Genomic DNA, 25760 nt, shown 5'->3' with positions numbered 1-25760 from the left:
TTTTTTTCATTTTCAGATTGTTTTCCTAGTCAAAAAATGGCACCTAGAGCAAAAGATCCTGCTTGGGCATATGTTGAAATGGTTGATAATCAGATGTGTTGCAAGTTTTGCCATAGGAAAATTAAGGAAGGTCCTGGGGGATTAATAGGCTGAAACAACACTTGGCAGGGATTAAAGGCAATATTACTGCATGTAAATCTGATCAAATTGGGGAGATTAGAAAGAATTTGTTGGAAAGCTTTGAAAAATTTAATGAAGAAAAGACTAGGCAAAAAGAGATACAGGCTGAAATTGGGAGGAAGAGGGAGATACAAAGAATGATGGCTGCCAACCCCCACTATGAGTTTGAGGGTTCTTCCTCTATCCCTCAAACTGATGCATCAAACCCTTTCCGTTATGTTCCTCCCTCTTTTGCTTCTGTTCAAGATAAGGGAAAGGGTAGAATGAAGGGTGATGGGACTATCAAAAGTTTTTTCACTCACTCAGGCTCCTCTCCATCAGATGCACATGGTCCTGAAGTTGGTATTAGTAAAGGTCTTGCTCAGCCCACTTTAGATGACCATTGGAAGAAAGAATTGAGGGAGACTGCTTGTGACTACATAGCTAGATGGTGGTATGATGCTGATATCCCCTTTAATGCTGCTCGTTCACCATATTATGAGCCTATGTTTGAGGCCATACATGCTGCTGGAAAAGGCTTCAAAGGCCCTACTATGCAAGAGCTAAGGGGGTTTCGTTTGCAGAAAGAAATTCAATCAATTAATGAGTATTTGCAAGATTTCAAGGAATCATGGGCAAGAACAGGGTGTACCATCATGTCAGATGGATGGACTGATCAAAGAAACCGTACCATCATAAACTTTCTTGCCTTCTGCCCACAGGGAACCATGTTTTTAAAATCAGTTGATGCATCTGATAAGGTAAAAGATGGCCACTTGTTGTTTCAGCTATTGGATGAGGTTATTCAGGATGTGGGGGTGGCTAATGTTGTTCAAATCATCACAGACAATGCCTCTAACTATGTTCTTGCTGGTAGACTGTTAGAGGAAAAACACAAGACCATCTGTTGGACCCCATGCGCTGCACATTGCATAGACCTCATGCTTGAGGATATTGGAAAATTAGATTGGGTCAGAAACACTATAGATCATGCCAAAAGCATAACAAAATTTATCTACAATCATACACTAGTTTTGAGTCTCATGAGGAAACACACTGGAGGCAAGGATATCATTAGGCCTGCCATCACTAGATTTGCTACACATTTTTTGACATTGCAATCTATGCTTTCCCAACATAGAAACTTGCAAAAGATGTTTTCCAGTGATGAATGGAATCAAAGCAGTTGGTCTAACAAACCAGAAGGCAGAGAATTGAAAAGGAAAGTCCATGATGAAACTTTTTGGAGAAAGGCAGCAGAGATTGTGAAGCTTGCTGAGCCACTAGTTAAGGTGTTGCGGTTGGTGGATGGGGAAAGGTTGGCTATGGGCTTCATTTATGAGGCTATGGATCAAGCAAAGGAGCAAATAAAGACAGCATACAAGGATAGAGTGGCAAAGTATGGGCCCATTTGGGCAATCATTGATGAAAGATGGAACAATCAACTCCATCGCCCTATACATGCAGCTGGGTATTTTTTGAACCCACGGTATCATTATAAAGCTAAGGAGTCAGGAGCTTTGAGGGGGGAGGTCAGAGATGGACTGGTTGATTGCATTGAGCGCATGGTCCCATCGGAGTCTGATCAGCTGCTGATACATCAGCAGGTCACATCCTTCAGCAATGCAACAGGTACCTTTGGGAAGAACCTAGCAAAGATTGCAAGAGAAGCAGATGAGCCAGGTAAACAAAAATTTCAATTTTCAATTTCTTAATGGTTTTACTTTTTTTATTAAAGTTTGTTAAATCATTTATAATTTGAAAGTTAGATATAATTTGTAATTTTGTTGAGCTTCAGCCTTCATCTAACTCATAATTCATTACACTCCTATGTTTTTTGCAGCACAATGGTGGGAGGCCTTTGGTGGCCAGTGCCCTGAATTGCAAAGGTTTGCAATTCGTATTTTGAGTCAAACTTGCAGTGCATCTGGGTGTTTGAGAGGATTCACACAAAGAAGAGAAACCGTTTGGAGCAAAAACGGTTGAATGATCTAGTTTTTGTCCAATACAACCTTCGGCTCAGACGGAACCAATTGCTGAACAAAAGACCTGATTCAGATCCCATTGTGTTGGAAGACATTGACCCAACATCAGATTGGGTAGTGGAGAGTCGTCTACCAGAGTTTGATCCTGATGAGGATCTTGAATCACTTGATGTTGGAGATCCACTGCAGCATGTTCAGTTGAATGCAGATCCCAATCCACCTGCCTCAGTCTCACAGCCAGCTAGTAGGACTCCAGTTGTAGGTGCTTCCTCTGCTCAGCCACGACAAAAGCGCAGCCGCATTTGTACTCTATCTCAGCTTGCATCTGCTGCACAGCCTAGTGGTACTGGCACCACTTCTACAGTTGCAGTTGGAGACGATGATGATGAGGAGGAGCCATGGGGCCCCTTGTCTGACTCTGATGATGATGATCCAGAGATTGGTCGAGATGATCTTGGCTCCTCTGGCAGTAGCTACTAGCCTCCTTGGTTATTTGTATTTTGTTTTGACTCTTGAGTCTTTGATCATGTATGACAGACTACAGTTGACTACGTATTTACTATTGCCATTGGGTACACCGTACCATTTTGATATAATGGATTGGTTCATGAGCCTACTTTGATCATATGTTGTCTTCCATGTATATTATAATGTTGTGTGTTTGGAAACTTGAATGAAAATCTTTAAAATTATGTTTAAAATATTTAAAATTATGTTTTTTTATAAAAAAAAAAATATTTAATGTATTTTTTACAACGACCGAGTCATTGAAATCAAGAGCCGGCCAAGTCATTACCGAGTCCGAGTCCGAGTCCGAGTCGATCCTCGGCCGAGTCCGAGTCCGAGTCCGAGTTGTAAAACATTGGCTAAGATAACAGTCCGAGTTACTCTAGGCCTTAATACTTCAAATTGAAGTACTTTCCACTGGTCTCACTGGCACCAGAATATTTTTGCAAGTGAAATAGACTATTGGGGCCGAGTCTCCGCCTTTTGTTTGCATTCGGGTGTTGGAGTGATATTCCGTTCTACCGCCAAGAATCTCAATCTGAGATTTCAAGAACAAAACCAGGGGGCTTATAAAGAGAGAGGGAAAGGGAATTTTTTTTTTTGAATGCAAGAGGGAGCACGCATTAATAATAAGATCACATAATATGTAGCACAATATTTGGTGGAGGCAGAAATGATGCGCTGAGCCCTTTTAAAAGATACTGTATAGCGTGTGCATTGAATGATTTTTATTGGTATTTGTGCACATTTTTATTGTATACTGGCAGAAGTTTTTTTTTCTATCAGCAAAATTATTTTTTTACAGAATGCATTCAATCATCTCTATGGTAGGAATAGTTCTCACTGGCAAGGAGAACTATCCTGAATGGTCCCGGATGATAAAACACACCCTTATCTTCAATGAGTTATGGAAAGGAGTGTGTGTCGGAGAAGGAGACAATGACCCAGTACAGCCTACCTCAGAGAAAGAGCTCGTCATTTGGGAAAACAAGAACAACAAAGCTTATGCATTAATCGCAGCATCTGTAAATGAAGAGGTGAGTCGCCATATTTCGTCATATTCAACTGCCTTTGAAGCCCTACAAAAGCTGAAAGAACTCTATGACTCACATTCTGCACTTGAAGTTGTCCAACTCATGATTAAACTCTTCATTCTTGAACTGCAAAATAATGATCCTCTTGCTCTTGCATCTGAAGTAAAGTCTATAATGCATGATGTCAAATCCACTAAGGTTGAATTGGATATTCCTCTTATTGCTTTTCTCAAGGCACTTTATCCTACTTACTCCAATTATCTTGAGTCATTGCAAGCAAATGGAAATCTTAAAGATATAACCTTTGACTCTCTTGTGAAAAAGTTTGCTGAAAGAGAGAAAGCTTTCGGAAAGAAGACAGCCCCTGAATCTTCTGAAGAGACTGTGTGCCTTGCTCATAAAGAAAAGCATCCTGCTCAAGATTCTACAAGAGGAAGAGGTGGACGAAGAGGAAGAGGAAGATATTTCAGAGGCAGGGGGGGCAGACATTCTCAAGGAGAAAAGGCACACTTACATTGCATTCGCTGCAAAAGAAATGGATCACATGATGCCTCTACATGCAAGCTTCCATGGGACAAAATTGAGCAGAAAAGAAACCAACAAAAAGGTAAAACTAATGATACAGACAAAGGTAAAGCACCTGAATCCGCTCACTATATTGAGGCACAATGTAACATTGGAGCAAATGAAGATTTGTTTAATGCTTCACTTGCTTCTTCGAAAAATGATTGGTTGCTTGATTCAGGAGCAACCTGTCACACGACTCATAGAAAAGACTTTTTTGAAGATTTCACTGACAATGTTGATGGAGCAGTATACTTTGCAGATCAGTCAAAAATCAAGCCATCAGGGCTTGGCACAATCAGGCTTAAACTGCCTGGCCTTTCAGACTTTCTTTTGGATCATGTTCTATATCTCCCACAGCTCAAAAGAAACTTGCTGTCCTTGGTCCACATCCGCCAGCGAGGTCACTCCATTCATATGTTTGATGGAAAGCTTGAGGTAAGAAAAGCATCTGACCACTCACTTGTCATGAGGGGAATAGAAGAAGAAAGGCTTCTCAAACTGCAAGGAACCCCTACTCATGCACAACATTCCTCATATATTTCTCATCATGAAGAAGGTACACTTCCATCAAGTTTATTATGGCATGCTAGATTTGGACATTTAAACTATGACAACCTCCGCTTATTGAAGAAAAATGGTGTTGCTGGTTTGCCTACAATTCCTAGGAAATATAAGCAATGTGATGCTTGCATTCTAGGAAAGCATAGCAAACAGTCTTTTCATGACTCACATTCAAGAGCACATAGGAAGCTTGAACTCATTCATTCAGATTTATGTGGTCCAATGCCTGTTCCTTCTACAAATGGAAATAAATATATCATGACATTTATTGATGATTACACCAGAATGTGTTGGGTTTATTTATTGAAGAACAAATCTGATGCCTTTCAAACATTCAATAATTTTCATAAATGGATCGAAAATGATGCACAATCTCATATTGGGTCTATTCGCACTGATAATGGAAAAGAATATACATCAAATGAATTTGAAAATTATCTTCGCCAACATGGGATCAAACATCAAACAATTGTGCCTTATAATCCCCAACAGAATGGTGTAGCTGAAAGAATGAATAGAACAATCTTGAATATGGTACGATCCATGCTTTTCTTCAAAAATGTAAAGATAATGTTTTGGGCTGATGTTGTTCTATGTGCTGCATATATAAAAAATAGATGTCCATCTAATGCTATAAGAAACAAGACTCCCTATGAATTGTGGAATGGACATGTTCCTTCGGTAAAACATCTCAGGATCTTTGGTTCCACCTGTTATGCTTTGATACCAAAGGTACATAGAAACAAACTTGGTGCTAGAAGTCGTAAGTGTATCTTCTTGGGATATTCAAACACCTCCAAAGCATACTGCCTCTATGATGAAGTAAATAAAAAGCTTGTTGTATCTAGAGATGTCATTTTTCTTGAATCATCCAAATCTAACAATGTAGTTGAGCGGCAACTTGATCGCTTGGATAGATTCGCAAAAACGAAATCATTTCAAGAATTTGATAATCAGATTCCACATCTTGAAGGGGGGATTCCTATACTAGATCAACATGTGGAATCTTCTTCTGAAAAACACTCTCCCTCGACTGAAACTCCAACAACGGATGATGCTTTAAGTGATGTAATTGATAGAATTGGGAGACTCAATCTTGATTCAGTCCCAACTCAATCAACAGAGCAACCTGGACCACCTCAGAAAGGTCCCCCAAAGTGGCTGACAAAGACACTTGAAAGTGTTCATCCTGATGAAATTGGAAAAACAGGAACCAGAAATTCAAACCGACATAATGGAGGTGATGTAGATGACTCTAATTCACCTGTTGATATGGATGTTTCTTATGATTGTGAATTGAACTTGTCTACAGATTTTGAACCAACTTCCTTCAAAGAAGCTGCTTCTCATGATAAATGGAAAGAAGCGATGCAAAAGGAGTATGATGCCCTCATAAAGAACGGCACTTGGAAGCTGGTTGATCCTCCATTTGGAACCAAACCAATTGGCTGCAAGTGGGTCTATAAGAACAAGTACAAAGCTGACGGCTCACTTGACAAGAACAAAGCTAGGCTTGTGGCAAAAGGTTTTGCACAGAAGGAAGGGGTCGATTATGAGGAAACTTTTGCCCCCAAAGCAAAATGGGCCACCATCCGGACACTCTTTGCACTAGCAGCTCAGAACGGTTGGAAAGTCCATCAAATGGATGTAAAAACTGCCTTCTTGAATGGAGATCTAAAAGAGAATGTTTTTATGTCCCAGCCTGAAGGATTTGTTGTGACAGGACATGAACATAAAGTATGCAAACTTGTGAAGTCCTTGTATGGCCTCAAACAAGCACCGCGAGCCTGGTATGAAAAACTAACTGAGCATCTTCTGAAACTCAACTTAATCATTTTGATCTTGATGATGCAACTTTATTTGTCAAGAAAGTTGGCAAAACAGTTGTATATCTTGTGGTATATGTAGATGATCTTTTAAATACAGGGAATAATGAAAGCTACATTGCATCCATAAAGAAGGAATTGGGGAAAAGTTTTGAAATGACTGATTTGGGCTATGTTCATTACTATCTTGGCATTGAAGTAACCCAACATCCAAAATCCATATTTCTTTCTCAAAAGAAATACATTGGAGATTTGTTAAACAGATTTGGCATGACAGAGTGCAATACTCTTTCTACTCCAATGAAACAAAACTTAAAGCTCACATCTACTGAAGGAAAGGAATTTGAGAATGCAACAAAGTATAGACAGCTTGTAGGAAGTCTCATCTACCTCACTACTACCAGACCAGACATTTCATTTGTTGTTGGAATCCTCTCCAGGTTTATGCAAAAGCCTTGTGAGGGACATTGGTCTGCTGCAAAAAGGGTTCTAAGGTACTTGAAGGGAACTCAAGACCTTGGAATCAAGTATACACAGGTGGACGACTTCAGCTTGATTGGATACTCTGATTCAGACTTCGATGGAGACAAAGAAACTGGGGTATCTACTTCAGGATATGTTATGAGTCTTGGATCAGGAGTTGTTTCCTGGAGATCACGCAAACAATCAGTTCCAGCAGATTCCACAATAGAAGCAGAATACGTGGCAGCAACTGAAGCAACAAAAGAAATTGTGTGGCTTAGGAAAATTCTTGAAGAATTGCAGGTAAAACAAGTACAATCAACTCCACTCATGATTGACAACACCTCTGCAATAAAGTTGGCCAAGAACCCAAAGTTCCATGATCGTAAAAAGCACATCAATACTAAATATCATCTGATCCGACATCATGTTGAGGCCAAAACAATCCATCTCCGTCATTGTTCCACAAACGAGCAAATTGCAGACATCTTCACCAAAGCGCTTGGAAGAGAAAATCTTGAAAGATTCAAAACGATGCTTCGACTCACCAACATCCCTTCATATTAAGGGGGGAATGTTGACACCTAATCCTCTGCGATTGTGTGAATTTGTGTAAATAGTTAAATTAGGAATGTGAACAATCATCAGGAGATGAACTGTGCAGTCACATCCTTTGTATATAACAATAGCTACCTAATGAAATAAATCGAATCAATTTTCTGCCAAACTGGAGTTACTCCTGGCCTGACACACCCAATACTGAATCACTGAAACCCTGTCATCAACACAGTCACCAAAACACTGGCCAGAGCCCAGAACTCTACAACAATCACTAGAACCAACAACAACCTGAAATATCAAGTCTCGTAATGTATACGCTACTAGACTGAGTCAACCCAACGTGTATACGCCCTTTCACCATAGGGAACCCGCGTATAGATCATATAATGATAATACATTTTAGTCTTCAAGATCCTTGTCCATCAACCTTTATCAACTACATAGGAGCCTCCTTAGTTCCGCTTGAGCAACCCATAACCAGCATACTAGATCTCACGTTTGATCAAGTATTCATCACTTGCACCACTCTTGGCCTAATGATCTTCTCCTTATATAGGTTTAGGCTTCTCTCAATACCATGGTCCAAAACCATGTAGAACCAATACCTTGGACCCAATACCTGGGGTCAACACTTCGGACCAAATACCATGGACCAAATACCACAGACCAAATGTATGCGCCTTTCCTTCTGTGAACCTGTGTGTGTACGTATACGCATCTTCTGTTCTGCTCATCCGCGTGCATACGCATTTTCATCAAGGTTAACCTACGTATACCTTTCTCTTGAACTGCTATACTAAGATCTGTCATCTGAGTGAGTTGCCACCAAGGACAACACCTGTATCATACCTCTGAGTAAGTTGCCATCAAGGACAACAACTGTATCATAATGCCAACAATCTCCCCCTTTGGACTTGATAGCAACCACCACTCCAAGTCACTCTCCCCCTTTGACATCAAGGGCAAAGGGCAGACCAAGAAGTTCTCTCCTTTGGTATACCTTCTGTTGTCCATACTCCCCCTAAGTACCTGTTGCAATCCCTGATTGAGCTCCCCCTGAGCACATGCAAGGTCTTTACAACAAAAACCAACAATCTATTCAAGACTATGATAGTCATCAGCCACTATCATACACCATATATGAGTTGCACCATAAGCATCAGCATTCAGTCCTGTAACCTGCAATACCATTCTTTTGATCAATCATCAACATGTATCATTTAGCCACATAAGCATCATCACCAAAGACTTCTAACCATAATGCCAACAATGCATTATTTGAAGTATATGCTCCCCCTGAGCCTGTGCCAACCATCATATACCATGACCGAACCATTTCCTGAGTCTGTTCTGCTGCTTTTTCTTTAGAGCTCCATATACGCGACTCGGCAGCCTCCAACTCGCGTATATACGCGACTTTTCTTCATAATATCTGCGTATGAAAATTGGAATACTGAAGGTCTACACTTTCAGTTTCCTCTGTCTGTTATGTCAGCTAACTGAGTTATGCCACATCTTTCTGTCTCTAATTCTGTCTTCTTCAGTACCTGGAATTGTGATGATGTATGATCCTCTTGTTTTGGAGTTCGAATTTTGCTCTTGCATTCCCTTGCTTTATGTCCAAACTTGTTACATGCATAACATCTTACATGTTTCATATTCCTCCTATAGTAGTCAATGGCTTTGTGACCAAACATATTGCAAGCAAAACAATATCCCTTGAAGTACCTGGAGCGTGATGATCTTTCTGTGTGATGGTCTTGACCCATTTTGCTTCTGCATCCGGCTGCAGTATGTCCAAAGTTATGACATATATAGCATTCAACATTATTCATTTGAGGAAATAACCGACTATCACTTCCATAGTTGGGAGGAAAAGATCTTCTTTGAAGAATTTCTTTCCTTGGTTGTTGCTAGAGTTGACCACTTATCTCTTCGTTGATCATTTCTAATTTTGCATTAGAATTCCTTTCCTCACCATGTGAGCTAGATTCACCTTCGACAGTTTCATAAAAACCAAGACCAGTTTTGATAGTAGGGGATCTTTGACTCCTAAGAATATCATCCAAAATCTTAGTACTGTCTTGAAATCGTAACAATTTATCTTTTTTTTCTAATTTACCTTTTAAGATATTTACCTCTACCTGATATTGTTCTTCCTTTTCCAGATACTACTTCCGTATGTTTTCTTCAGCTTTTCTACCTTCTTCCACTTGCTGCCTTAATTCGAACACTTCATGTTCTTGTTCTTCAAGAGCTTCTTTATTCTGCTTCTTTGATTCTTTAAGATCTTCTTTTAGAGAGAGGATCTTCGATTCAAGTCTCTAAATTGTTATGCTCTGATCTTTTACTATATCCTGCAACTGCTCCTTTACTCTGGTTACTGACTCCAGTTGTTCTTTTAATCTGGTAACTTCTTCTGTTTCTACGTCCTTATTTTCATAGGCCATGAGAAGTCTAATGTCTTCATCACTATTGGATGAGTCATTACTTTTATCATGAGTATAATAACTTCTATTACCTTCTTCAGATATCTTTCCATTGTTATGAGGGCATCTAGCAGCATAGTGACCAACTCTACCACATGAAAAGCATTTGAAAGGTAGCTTACCTTTGAACCTTCCAGATCCCCATTCAAGATTCTTGACAAAATTTTCCTCATCTTCTTCTTCTTAAATGTATCCTGATTCATTAAATTTTTCTTTTCCATTTGCTGATACTTCAAATGTGGCTTCTCTCATATCTGATGGTCCTCCTATTCTCATCTCAAAAGCAGTTAAGATTCTGTGAAGCTGCGTCATAGTGATCTTCTGCAGATCCTCCTTTTCTTCTATGGCAGACACTTTGGATTCAAATTTAGCAGACAAGGATCTCAAAACTTTCTCAACTAAGACAAATTCCTTAATTTCTTCAACCATATTCCTCATACAATTGACAATCTCATCTATACGGAGGAAGTAATTAGATATGCTTTCATTACTATGCATCTTAAGGGTTTCATACCGTATTAGCTTTTTACCTGATCATCTCCCTCGTAGCTTAGAATGATTTTGTCCCATATTTCTTTGGCTGATTTGAACTGCATGACCTTGACAAATTTTGATTGTGACAAACTTCCCAATAAGACATTAACAACTTTGGCATTGAGTTCATATTGCTTTCTCTCTGCTGTATCTGTAGGAATTGCTGATGGATATGTATATCCTCCTTCCACGATTCCCCAAACATCTGTTCCAAGCGATTGTAGATATGTTGTGGTTCTTATCTTCCAGTAGACAAAGTTGCTCCCATCAAAGATTGGTGGCCTGATGGATGCCTCTCTTTCTTGATTACCCATTCTGATCGATCTTCCTTCAAGCGATCAAGCTTCTTCTAAAAGACCTGCTCTGATTCCAATTGTTGGAAATGATACTGAGGGGGGGGGGGGTGAATCAGTACTATCAAATCAAACACTTTTCATTTTCATACTCAAATTCATATACGCTACTTCAGTTAAGGATACCCGCATATATACGCAACTGTGTTTAATGCAACTAGTGTATATTCAGTAAACTTATGATTCAGTTAGTTGATCTTCAATGAGTGCATCAGAACATTATTAACCATATGAACATTAAACAGGGGCAATAAAATAGAATAGATCATCACTCATAAGAAGCACACATGAACACCATGATATAAGGTGGAAACCCAATGTGGGTGAAAAACACCTGCTGCAATTCGTCTCTATCTTCCTTCAATAAGAAACTTCTTTTTACAATGTTTCTGTACTGATGCAGTCTTATACCAATACGCAGGCTTCAACTTGCAGAAGGCTACAACCTTCTCTCGTTTTCCAGCTTCTCCTGGAAGGGAGCTACAACCCCTTAGCTCTTGTATTAGCTGAGGTACTAGTACGTAGGTGTTGACCTACAGAAGGCTACAACCTTCTCTTTTCTTCCAGGGACCACGTTTCATAAGTTTTCAGACTAGATCCATAAATACAAAACAATCATCACTGCAATACATTCATCAACTATACCTGCATCATCAATCTCTGAATCACTGAAACCTTGTCATCAACACACAATCACCAAAACTCTGCAACAATCACTAGAACCAACAACAACCTGAAATATCAAGTCTCATAATGTATACGCTACTTGACTGATTCAAACCAGCATGTATACGCCCTTTCACCAGAGAGAACCCGCATACAGATCATATAATGATAATACATTTTAGTCTTCAAGATCCTTGTCCATCAACCTTTATCAACTGCATAGGAGCCTCCTTAGTTCCGCTTGAGCAACCCATAACCAGCATACTAGATCTCACGTTTGATCACGTATTCATCACTAGCACACTTGCACCACTCTTGGCCTAATGATCTTCTCCTTATATAGGTTTAGGCTTCTCTCAATACCATGGTCCAAAACCACGTAGAACCAATACCTTGGACCCAATACCTAGGGTCAACACTTCGGACCAAATACCATGGACCAATACCAAAATACCATGGACCAAATACCACGGACCAAATGTACATGCCTTTCCTTTTGTGAACCTGCGTGTGTAAATATACACGTCTTATGTTCTGCTCATCCTCGTGTACACGCATTTTCATCAAGGTTAACCTGCGTATACCTCTCCCTTGACCTGTTGTACTAAGATCTGTCATCTGAGTGAGTTGCCACCAAGGACAACACCTATAGCATACCTCTGAGTGAGTTTCCATCAAGGACAACACCTGTATCATAATGCCAACAAAACTTGAAATTGGGTGGATTACTAGCATTACTAATTTTTTTCTAGAATAAACAAGCAATCCACCAGCAATGATGAGCAAGAAAGTTTGGGTATCCCAAACAAATAATTCTCAAAAGAAAAAGGTTTGGAAATACAAACATATTCAAGACATTATAAATATGTTCATTACATATAACTTGACACATAAGATGATTCTCATCTTTGTGACATGGAGAATTTTGAGGATGAAAAACTCTTTTCGAATGTCCTATGTATGTCCACATTAAATCTCAATTTCAAATATTTGCAACAATACCAACCTTCCTAAACTGTTAACTAATCATAGCTATGGAGATTTAGGAAAAGCTTCTCTCCAAACATTTCAAGCATAGAAATAATACAAACCAATAATTCCTTATCATTTTTCTTAAGGTCTGAGATCAAAGTTGAACTTGGTGGACAGTAATAATCTTCATCATTATTGTGATCATTACATTTTTAATGCATTCTAACTTTTTAAATCTAGTTGGAATGCAGTTCAATGCTTACCATTATCAAATACAACTCTCATAGAAAATAATTGCACTCTTTAATAGTATACTTTTTTGACAGAAAAAAGTTCTAGGAGAAAGAATCCTTTCTGTATAGCTAATAAAATTAAGAGGCAACACATTAATCATTAATGTCTTCTTTCATGAAGCACAAAATTAGGAAATAAATATGAGGGACCAAACACCCACCTTGGCAAGATGTGCTGTAGGGGGTAAAAGAATCAACTTCAGCTTTTGAAGTGAGTTAACTGCCAACTCTCTCTCAACTCTATCAGAGTTAAGCAATCTCTCATAAATAGGAGCTGCCCACAAGTGCGCTAATTCTTTCATTCTGCCCGCCATACGAATGCCCAACTGATTTAAAGTCTGATTGTGAACATTATGAAAACATCAGCAAAGAAAAACTTAGTCATAAATAGTAATGGTGTGAAAAGAATCTCCATGAAGAAATATTTTAGAGTGAGCCACTGGCAACAGTGACTGCTCCCAAACAAAAATGCATCATCCATTACTATTAGCTCAAGGCCTGAAGCTTGTTTAATTGTTCAAAAAATGTATCAGCTAGATGCTAACTAAACAAGACCTGTTTCGTGAATAATAGAATTTTCCAAACAGATAGGATATATTTGCAGAATTTATTCAGCTAATTATGTGTAAGGGGCTTCTAGAACATCATATTTTATAATTAATACTTAAATAAAAAATAAAATAAGTCAATTTCAACTTGATAATAGGAAACAGTTAAATATGTGTAACATGTCTGCAAACAATTGATAACATAATGCTAAATACTCAAAACCTTCGAAATCATGAAATAAGTGAAACTGAAAACCATAAGAACGTTTCATTTACATAATTAACAAATCAGTATTTATGCTTTCATATGGAATACATCATAACTAAAGCTACCACACGAATTAAAAATATACAACCTAGCAAAAAATAGCCACTTTAAAATAACTAAACTTGTATTTTGCAAGGGAAACTGATTGATCCTAGATCCAATAAGAAATCAGATTTCGGGATGAGAACAACCAGATAAAAGGATCAAACGTTTTCATTCAATTATTTATATCAAGACCCTAATTCTCAATATTATCCAGACTATTTAATTTTGTAAACTTCTACCCTGTTAACATCATATTCATGTTCACGATGTCTCACTCCAGTTTTAGATTCACAATATTACACAAAAATAAGAAAAACAAAAAAATGTCATAGACAAGCACGCTATTCAATTTTTTATTTCTAGTGTGTCAATCAAAGACAAAAATGAAATTACATTAATGTTATCTTTCAAGCTTCTACAGTTTACTGTAATGTCCATTAGATCTTCATGAAAAAACAATAACAGATTAACAATGTCAACTTCTTATCGTCTTAATGATGAACCTGTCTTGAGGTTCAAAACGTTGACAGAATTAATCTGTTCTATTTATAGTTAGAGTTCACATGTGATCGAGTTTAGGTAGATGGGGCTCTAAACTATAGACTCCACAAAAACAAGAAGAGATCAAAATAAAAAACCTAATGCATATGAACCCAAATTATTAAACCCGACACCATGTAGTAGAGACAAAAAAATCTATACGTATAAACATCTTGATAGCAAAAGAAACCAACCTAATTACAAGCAGCGACACAATAACAATTGTCCAATTAAAGTAGGTGAAAATACCTCTGCCAATACCGTGAAAGCGCCAATGCTAAGCCTCATAATGTCCTTTGGGAAATGAACTTGGCTAACAGGGTCCAACTGTGCTGGACTGGGAGGATGTCAAGAACTCATATGTGACTCTCCCAGATTTTGTGGACAACAAGTTTCTCAAGGAGGAAAGAAAATAAGTGTTGTACAACTATCCATAAGATCTAAATATGGGGGGCTAGGAATCGTAGATGGCCCTCCAGGACGAGGGTGGGAAGCTGTGAACCAAGGTGGTCTTGTAGTCTCCTAGACGAGGGAGCAATACATGACAAATCTACCACTGATTGATTTCTAGCTATGCTAAATACCAAGGATTTCACCACCCCAATGGTTACAATAGGCTGGAAAGAAGGGATCAATCATGCATATTTACAAGGTATTTGCAAGCTAAATTGTCTAAAGTAACAGCCTCTTGAGTGTACAAGACTAAAACATCTCCCAAATGAATATACAAACTGTTAATTTTTCTTGTGCCAATTTCAGATTTAATTCCTCATGCAGTTATTGTATCCTCAAAAACTATTTTACCCAGTAAATGATTTTTTCTGCAGTAAATAAAATCTGAAAATTACAAACAAAAATTTATCTGGCACTTTAACGCACCAAATAGCAGCAAAACTATTTCAGAAAAATAATCCAAAAAAATCAAACAAGAACAGCAATTATTTTAACCCTGCAATCACCCTTCATTAAATTTTCCCAGAGAAATTTTCCAGGCTCTCTTACTAGGGAAAATGGCTCTCTGAAAATACACAAAAAATACAACGAATGGAACCTGGCAAAAATGGCCTCTAGAAATTCATCCTACACATTCTTGGCTATCTTTCACAACTTCAGCACTCCTAAAGCTACTCGGCCCCTCCACTAGTGCGGCTTCAACCATCTCGGCCTCCCCACACAACACCATTCCACAAACTCGGCCTCGACACTCTCAGCCTCTCCAAGCTTGCAGCACACCTCAGCCTCACCATCAGGCAAATCTCGAGCCTCCTCTTGTGCACTCCACCTACAAAATTCTGCTCATTCAAACTCCCAACTACACACCTTTCTAATTTCTTGATCCCGTGAATCTCTCACTCACCAAAACTGCACTGACTCATGGAAATTCTTCAAAAAATCGCTCTTGCGTTTCCTCATCCTCACCCTTATGTTCTCTTTATAATTTCTTCATAGGCCAAATCCCCAATCTCTAAAGTGATTGAGGGCTAGTTTTCATTGATCAACAGTGGAGATTAGATCTAAGTCACTTAAATAATTAATTATTTATCCTTAGAAAGACATTAGCCCAAGGTCTAGATTAATCAAATAATTAATCAATGTACTTTCTCTATGCTAAAACTTAAAATGGGGACCATATTAGTTGCTCCTCTCGAACAACCACCTAAAGATGACTTATTCCCCTGCATGGAAGACACTAGCCTATGCAGAAGAGCTTTTGAAGTTACGAAAATCAACAAAACCAAGGTAGAAAGGTACACACTAAAATCTCTAAATAGACCATGTAATTTCTCCGAGATCAAATAAAAAAAGACATCTAAAGATGAAATATTCCTCAAGCCTGATCTATTAAAGGGAGAAAAGTTAATATTTCCTATCATCCATAGAATATCAATCTCGACTAGTAACTGACGGGAGTGCACCCTTGGCATACCAAGGGGTATCCAATGACCATTTGACCAATATTGCTTCAACAAGTTTGAATGACCAACGAAACCATCAACAATCTAGAAGAAGAGCTTGTTGTAGAAGAACGAGGGGAAAACCAATGTATTTTGATTGAATTGTCAAAAAATACCCTCTCTAATGGGGTCATCCAAGGACTAAGTCAATGAAGAAGCCAAAAATGAAGTGGAATACTCTCATAGTGCCACACTATTTATTGAAATTTGGGTAGCTCAGAAGGTATTTCTGAGTGGAGAAAACCCACAAAAAGGGAGCTGGTGGACAAAGTACCAACGTTTGGGGTTTCTGACCCAAAGAAATGGGCTCGAAACCCAAGGAAACTAATATTTTGTTCTAATTTATTATTAAGTGGTTGAGTGGGCAAAACCCTAAAGGACGAAGGGTTCCCTAAGTAACCTATGGATAACTATATATACTAGCCAAAAGGGAAGCTAGAAGTCACATCAAATGAGAAGGATTACATTTGTGTGTAGAAGGCTAGAAGGACTTAGCCTAGGCAAGCAAAAGAGCCACAAGCAACCCTAGAGAAGTAGCAGCAGCATAAGGAGGTCGAGTTTGTGTTTTGGTTAGCTCAAGGAGAACTATAGCAAGGAGCCAAGTTGGTTGTTGGTGTGGACAACGAAGAAGAGGTTGAGGTTCTAAAGCAATACATAGGTTGCAGGAAGGTTTGAGGGTCGCAGACAGCCACATAACCGAGGGTTGTAACCTAGCTGCAAGGCCACAGACCTGAAGAAAGTAGTTTGTTGGTGTTTGCAAATTGGCTGAGAGCACAAGGTGGCTTGGTTAAGGCCATAGAGGGCTTCTACAGACATAAAAGGCTAAATAAGGGTTTGTACAAAGAAGTCGAGGTAGATCAGAAGGAGGCCAAGGGTTGTTGGGGCAAGTTGAGGCTTATAACAGGGCAGTCAAGGCGTAGAATTGCCCAGATTGGCTTGATCGAAGTCAAGGAGCAAGTCAAGGGCAGTCTGGTGGTTAGTTGTATGGCTGATCTAGCAGACCGAGGGTTGTAGTAGCAAAGGAGAGTTAACAAAGGATTGAATAGAGGTTGAGGAGGCTTACCAAAGGCCTCATAAGGCTGACAACAAGATACAACAAGACTTGCGTGAGAACTAAAGGCTAATGGATCAGCCCAAGTGAGTAAAGATCTTGCTAGTTATGTTTTGTAAGCAAAGGACGGTTGATTTATTTGTTGGGCAGATGAGAGCCTAATGGATTAGAGCTCAGCCCTAGGGTTTTAGTCAAAGGGAAAACTATGTATATTATCATTGTATCGAGGTCTGTAAAGGGCCATGATCCCTGGTACAACAACCCTAAGGTTTTCTTATTGATGGACTAATAAGGAACGTCATTTGGGCCGAAAATATTGTGTCCTATTGTTGATCTGTTTGTTGTTATATTTCGTTGTGCAAAGTTGTTTTTTATTGGGCAGTGCTAGTGTGTTTTATGTTCCTAGCTAGGGCATAGACCTGACCTAGTGTGCAAAGGAATTTCAACACCATTTTTGTCAAAAACAACCCATGAAAACAATAACATCCATGGAAGGCAAAGAACAATATAGGAATGTCTTTCTCAATCCAAGCTTGTCACCCAAGGTTTAAAGTCTATGAAAGTGGGCAAAGTATAAAAACATTCTCAAAACAAATGGGATGGGCACTATTATCACAAAATATAACACCATAGAGCAAAGCCTTTCAAAAGGCACTAAGACAAGTGTAACATGGAAGTGTCACCAATGTCACTTGGGCAATCACTTCCCTCTATTTAGTGAAGAACGTACCTAACACAAGCGACACTTCCCTAGTAGCTTCAACGAATCCTTACGGAAGAGGTAATGAATTGAATGGCTTGAACTTCATATGTAATTATAATAAAACAAACTTACAAAAATTCAAGACTATCAATTGACAAACAAAAAGAAGATTTTGTAAAAAGGACACAATCCACAAAGCAATGAGCGGTGAGAAATTTATCGACAAAATGAAAAAGCCAACTTTTATCGACAAAATGAAAAAGCCAACTTACTTTTGATTTCAAAATCATTATTACTTTGATTCAGTTAACCGCAACCAATGTGGGGGGAAAGACTCTCCACCCAACCAACCCTTTAATTCAAACAACTAAAATCCCATGATCCCTCAATCAACTACCTCAACCAATCCCTAAACCTTGCGTCACACTCATTCTCTAGTAAAAGGATGCCTCAGATCCACCTCCTCATCCATTAATTAGAAATCATTTGATGGAAAAATGAAAGGAAAATCTTCAGGCACACAATCCACGTGCCATGCAAAAGTTTTATATTTATCTAAGCTTCCCTTTTTAACTTTTTCGATAGATATATCTTTACTTATAATTATTTTATTTATTTATTATGATGTTCACTTTATTATTTTTATTTGTTTGACTGTTTGTTTGTTATTATTCAATAATAATATGGGGCATTACATACTTCCCATCTTCAAGGAAATTAACCTCAAATATAACTTTGATTAAGCTATTTCTTTTTTCTCTCTTCTATTTTTCAAATTTTCTCCCCAAATCTGCCACATCACCCTCTATTGGACTAATGTAAGGCCATCCTGAGTGACCATAGCAAGCAAAGAAAGTTCACAGGAAATGTGAACAATGCTCTATCACTTCTCTCCATTCGAGAATCAAAACAATAGGCATCGAAAGATCCCAAGAAGTGGGAGCAATGCTCTAACACTATTCTACTTTCAAAATAGCAAGATTGAAAGTTCCTAGGAAGTGTGAGCAACACTAACACTTCTCTACTTTCAAAAAACTAGACTTAAGGCCATCTTGGTCAATCATGACCCTATGGCTCTGAATCTCATCTACCCAAGCAAGCATCTGGCACAATACTAACATATTCAAGCATCTTGAAAGGCTAGCCCAAACTCCCGCCACAACTCACTAATGAACAAAACACCAAGAACTAAAGCCCATTCCCACAACTCCATCTACAAGCAACACTAGCCATTTCTTGGACTTCAGCATCACAACTTCAGTATCAAGAACTTGACCCTTTCAAGAGGGTCTTATGTCCCGATCAAGAATTATACTAGGTAAGAGAAACATTGGCTTAAATAGTTGATTGAATTTGTACCCATCCTATAAGGTGTTACATATTCTCCCTAGTAGTGATGGACTCCCACGAGATCATCAAATAAACCAACCCTCTTGGTTCACTGGTGGATTCCTTGTTAATCACCACCTCACAACATGCAACCATTGCATTAGTTATAATCATAACAGCATCATCTCATAGAAAATAATACATATGTTAATTCTCAATGATCATCATGAGAACACTACACCATTTTCATCACAATATCCTGAATAGTAAGGCACTACATGATCATGCATGCCATCATTACACATTTCACCATAAAAACTACATGCAATTATTGCATACCATCACATCATGAAATACCATAATAGTATAACATCAACATATCTATATCAAAGACATAGCATTACATCAACATAGTAAATGAAACCACATTAACGTAACCTCGTCGCATAACAATATAAACATGAGAATCGTCTAAACACATATCGCGTGGAGAGCAACAAAACATTATGAGTGTTCTCATTATGATTAATCAACAGAAATCAAATTCATTAACCTGCATAAACAATGAATACCAACTGTTACATTTAATGCAATAATTTCATTAAACATCCCTCTAGGATTTGTTCTAGTTATGTATCTCAAATTGGGCTAGATCATCAATATTATGAGTGTCAAATTCTCATGAAGATACCAATTATTTATTTATTATTATTTACTCCTGTTTCAATAATAGGTAGACAAGTCACATTATTAATATTTTTTAATTCTTCATATATTTTCCTTATTTATGTACACCAATAAACTTTCAAGTAAGCCTCATCAACTTGAGCCTTAATATTTGGTCATGTATTCTTTCCCACGAAGGGAAATTTGGTGAAATTCATTATTAAGCTATTACTAACCTTACCATCATTCCTTAAAGAATCAATATCAAAAATAATCCCATAAATTTTTCACCATTTTACATCTTTTGGTATCCTTTCCAGGGCCACTATAACCAATCGTATGTAAACACTAGGTGATATTTTATCTACTTGCATAAAGGGATGGTTAAGCCTTAATGATTTATCCATCACCTACTAATTATCATTGTTCACTCTAAAAAGATTGGTTTATCTTATTATGTTTCCAATTCAATACCACTTCATTTATTTTATCTTAGATGTACCCTTCTATAAGTTGGACTAGGGATAGCTCCCCTTCACTTTCGGGTTGTCCAATACTATCATTGATTTAGAATTTGATTCACTTGGAATCAATACTACCATTATCATCCACAAAAATGTTTTATATGCTTGATGTGCTTGGCTATAACTTCTTTCAACACAAATGGGGCAAACTTGATAATTTGCTATATATGAAGTTGTGGTATATCATCAATCCACCATGAAACAATGAGTGCAGATAAGTCAAGTATACCTTCTATTAGTTGATTCTCAGGTCCTTTGTCAATTGGTACACAATCCTTCTTGAGGTATCATTATAGAATTTCTAACAACTTTCTTCTTACATTTTATGCTAGGTGTTCATTCATTATTCTACCTTGTCTATTTCCTTTGCCAAAAGATATAATATTGTTATCCTTGATCATTTAAACCTTTAAACCTTTTTCCCAATCTATCCATAACTAATTGCAAGTATTTTAAGTTCACAATTCCCTATCTTGACATCTTAGACTTGTACAAGTCATCACTATGACCCTCACTAGTCATCCCTACTCATCATTCATGTTTCTATATGTTGAAGAATCTAGGGCAATGAGGTATAGTAGGATTATTCTAGACTTGATAACAATTTGTGAAGCTCTTTTACAATTTATCTTGTTAGCTTAATCTTCTTTTCTTCTTATTAATGCATGTGTGTTTTACTTCATCAAACTGCTACCAAAAACATAAGAACAAGAACACAAGATGTTGGCTCTCTGCCAAGGCAAAACCTCTCACTCTTAGAGAGGAAACCCTTTCGTAAATTTCTCTTATTGAAGCTTCTTATTGATCAATGCCAAACCCTAGACCCTTGACAAAAATATCCTCCAAGCACAAGTCAAGTCCTTCCTTCTTCCTACACTTTGTTTCCCGGCACTTCGTCCTCCTTCTTTCGGCACTTCGTTCCCCGACACTTTGTCCTCCTTCTTCCTTCTTCGACTAGAGATAGACCTTGTTTATGTGAGCTCTAAAAGAGATACTTATCATTTATACTTAGTGAGATCCTTCACCTATGGATACACCTTCCTTCTCTTGACCAACTGAGTTTCTTCTTGATGTGTAGTTGTAGGCTTGATGTGACAGCACAGCAGCCCTGTTTCTTGCATGTGTGGGCAGTGTCCTTGAATATTAGGCTCCTTTGACCTTTGCTTGGGAGAGCCTCTTCTTCACTTGAGTAGGAGGACTTATAGGCCTAACCTTCTAGCCCAAACGATAACATATATATGACTGTCATCTTGTTGCTGATGTAACCGCAAATTGTCCTCTATTTCTCGCACGTGTGACTATTTTTCACCCTAAAAACAATCCCTTCAACTTCAATTTAGACTTCTTCTTCGCTGCACTAGAGGATCCTTAAACTTGACTTTTCTTCACCTTTTCTTGGCTATCTTTCTTTGTTGATTTCAGAGGTGTGTTAGCTTATCGTTGGAGGAGTGGACAACCTCTATATCTAGAGGATTGTCCCTCCTTTAGGCCGACTTGAGGCTAACTTCATTTTTCTTCTTCGTTTTTGCTTCTCTGAAGATGTCGTTGCATGGAGAGGACTTGTCTTTACTTGGAGGGATATTCTTTGACTCTTATACAAATATATACATGGTGTAACATGCCCTTAAGGGTCTTCAACATTTTCTTGGCTCCTTGACTCACGTATAGCACTTTGACATGTGCTAGACCTATTTCAATGAGCAAGAAACGCATTGATAAATATAACAAAATAATATTTCTTTTCTTGAATAAATACAAATATCAAAAGTACATTTATGAAGACCGAACCTAGTTACACTTTCTTCAACACTATATTCACTTAGACTATATCTTTCAGAGAGCATGCCATTTGAGGAAACAATCACATTAAATATTGTTACATAAATTTGCCCCAGGCTTTACTACATTCTAGAGTTCCCCTAGCACTTTCATGTTATTCATTACATATACATAAGAGATTTGTATGAATTTTAACTAACTCCTCCAATACTAACAATTCCATATTGTTGTTACTCAATTTTGAATTTGGATACCTTGCTTAACTATCGCAATTCCTTCTTGGACCAAAACACTCCCATTATGCTAATGTATTTCGTCTTTTCCCCTTTTCACAATTGTTGTTTTGTCTTACTTGTTCCCATCCAACGAGTTGTCATGGGTTCAATACCTATTTATTCTCATGTCACAATACCTCCTACAATTCATTAAAATGAACTTCATTATTATCATGATCATTTAACTCCATTCGTTGATTAACAATACTTTCTTCCTGATAAGCATCATAGCTATAGTGGTCCTTCCCATGTTCTTATGTGGAAATGCTATAGTGGTTCCACAATTATTTGCCCTAAACTAATTTATTCACATGATACCTCAAGAGAGTTAAGTTACTTAATCAGCATTATACCTTAAATACAAACCTTCCATCATATTTCACAATAGGCTACTACTTGTTGATTCCATCCACTCATTTGTGAAACTTCCACTTACTCATCTTAAGTATCAATCTACAACTCTTTGTTCAAATTGTCCTATTGTTCAAGGACTATCATTAGTTAGTATTAGTAGAAAATTGCAAATTCATCATTTTCCTTTTATTCATAAAGTAATTTTATCAAACATATATTGCAAACGTTGGAGATCAAACTTATAAATTTCCCCTCCTTTCTTAAAAATCCTTCTTAATAATAGGATAAATTTCTTCCCAACTGAAGTTCCATGCTAGCTTAAGGTATACATATATTGCTTCTAGACTTCATTTTGATGTGTACTTTCGTGGAATTCTATTATTATTCTCTCAATTGATCATCATCATCATTTCTCCATGTCTTGCCTAAATAACTATTCTCTTTATTTCATCAAGTTACCTCAACCAGTTTACGATATTATATGATTGTATATTACTTCATATCCAATGGCCTCTTTTTAATGTTCATTGTCAAGCCTCTAAACCTATGCTATCAAGCATAAGAAAACATTATAAGATACATTTTGATTCTTACCCTACACTCATTAATGCGAGTTAACATAATTATGTTTCTTCTTACTTGATTAGGAGCACCAACATGCTATAGGGAGTAAATCAAAGGGTGTCATCATCCCATTTAGACTAATTATAAGTTGCTTCTACTTCTTTCCTATTAGTAACTTTCAAGGCCATATTGTGACTACAAGTGTAATCATATACTCATTTTAGGCTATGCATATCTTCTAGGGCATAACCAACATAAGTACCATAATCTATCAAACATTTCGAAATTATTACATCCATCTTATGCGTGTTCCCTATCACGGATAATGCATGCATACGATAAAATATAACTTAAACTAAAAAATCATAAATGCAATAACCAATTTGCTACATTAATTATCTTTAAGAAAAACCACTTATTCACATTTTTTTAACTCAACCTTAGGGCATATCATTCAAAGTGCATATAGAATAATTTAGGTCAAAGTGGCATTATTCACTGATCAGTTTTAGTTGATCAAGTTCTTTTATTACCATTCTTCCCCTCTTCAAAAACAACATCCTCAAAGAATAATCAACCAAATAACCATGGATCCTCCTTACAAAGATTGCTCTTTTCAAATTATTGCTAGATTATCACCAATCTTCATTTACATGTCAACCTCATTGATCCAAGGAAGCATATTGCATATAAATCTATCATATAACCAGTAAGTCCTTATGTACAAATGGTATATGGAAATAAATCATCTTTCATGGCACTGCCATGAATGACAATGACTAGAGTTTTTTAATAGTCGACTCTCACATTCATGGAGAGGCATGTGAAAATTCAGAAACACCAAATCCTACTGCACCAACTGATAATGTTTCTTCTATTTGTTAGATTAATTGAACAAATTATTTGTAGTTTTCTACGGCAAATATCGAAACATATACAACTACAACCTACACAAAATAAATATTATGGAAGAAATAAAAACACTGGAAGAATATATGCACACACACAATAATACACCATTATTTTTGGACCAATGTCCCCAAAAAAACCCAACTTGGGAAATCGGTGCAGCAGTCGAGGGTTTTATTTATTATGCAGTAGTAAATCTGAGATACAAATCTATAGAAGCTCAAATCTAGTTTTCCATACAGAGAAATAACTGATAGGAGATCTAGTGAGAAAAATCTCACTCCCACCGATGATCCTACACTGACCTTGGCTCAAGATGTGTTGTCCCTTGTTGCCTCTACGATGCCTCTGCGTCAGCCTACGCAGATTTGTGTCCCACAACTCAGACCTGTGTCTCTCTTGCTAACTGATCAACTGCTATCTGGAAAATTGATCCTCTGGGCTCCCACTCCAACTTCTGGCACTGAATTTCAACTTCTCCTCAGCAAAATACAAATCTCCCTCTAAAACTCTGCACTGCCTCTTTGTGGCACTCACTACCTCTCTACTATGCACTCATTGGACTAGAGAAACTTCTTTTCAGTCTTACTATCCTTACCCCCTCTCTCACTGCTTCGACTTTACTAAATCACCTCCGGCCACTGACTGTTGCTACTCTGGAGTTCGATTTCCCAGCGAAATCAAATTCCTTATCTCACAAGTGTGTTCTCCAACCCCCATCGAATTTCTTCTTATAATCTCTTATTGAGACATCAACGACCAAGACTAAAACATAATCGATGGCTAAGATTAACTAGAACTCGATCCATGTCTTCTTCTAGAAGATTTCACCATGACTTAATTAATACCCTTTAATTAATCAATTTTCCTAAGCTTAGACTTGAGCACCATTAAAAAAAAAGATTAATTATTTTAATTAAGTGGTCTCTAGGTGGAATTTCCATAACTGATTTCTAGGTTTTGGAGAATACATGTATTCTAGCCTCTCCACAAAGTTCCGTGGCTAAAACACATATGATGCTAAAAAATCAACAAGGCACCCATATTTATGAAGGGATAGGCTACGAAAATTTACACTTATTGATAAATTACTAACTATCATAACAATATATATAGAGAGAGCATTAAATGTTTCAACACATATTTTAATAAAAATAACTTATAATTCAAAAAATTATGATGAAAACTATTTACAAATAAGATAGAATTAAATATATAACAACAAGAACTAAAATCACATTGTCCCTATATATTTTCCAACTTACAAAGTACTTAAAACAA

General features: G+C 37.5%; 1 protein-coding gene across 1 annotated transcript in view; it reads right to left on the bottom strand.

The window, feature by feature from the left end:
* LOC149140250 (uncharacterized) overlaps window positions 1–25760 on the bottom strand; it is a 150377-nt gene that overhangs the window by 59865 nt on the left and 64752 nt on the right. Inside the window, exon 4 of the mRNA XM_089447462.1 lies at window positions 13131–13307. Within this exon, the coding sequence (XP_089303588.1) occupies window positions 13131–13307 (177 nt within the window). The remainder of the gene's footprint in view (window positions 1–13130; window positions 13308–25760) is intronic.

The sequence above is a fragment of the Pinus tabuliformis genome, chromosome X (genome assembly GCF_031772625.1).
Source record: "Pinus tabuliformis cultivar Carrire ecotype Pingquan chromosome X, CPIR1, whole genome shotgun sequence".
Classification (NCBI taxonomy): domain Eukaryota; kingdom Viridiplantae; phylum Streptophyta; class Pinopsida; order Pinales; family Pinaceae; genus Pinus; species Pinus tabuliformis.
This window is presented reverse-complemented; position numbering and strand designations above follow the sequence as displayed.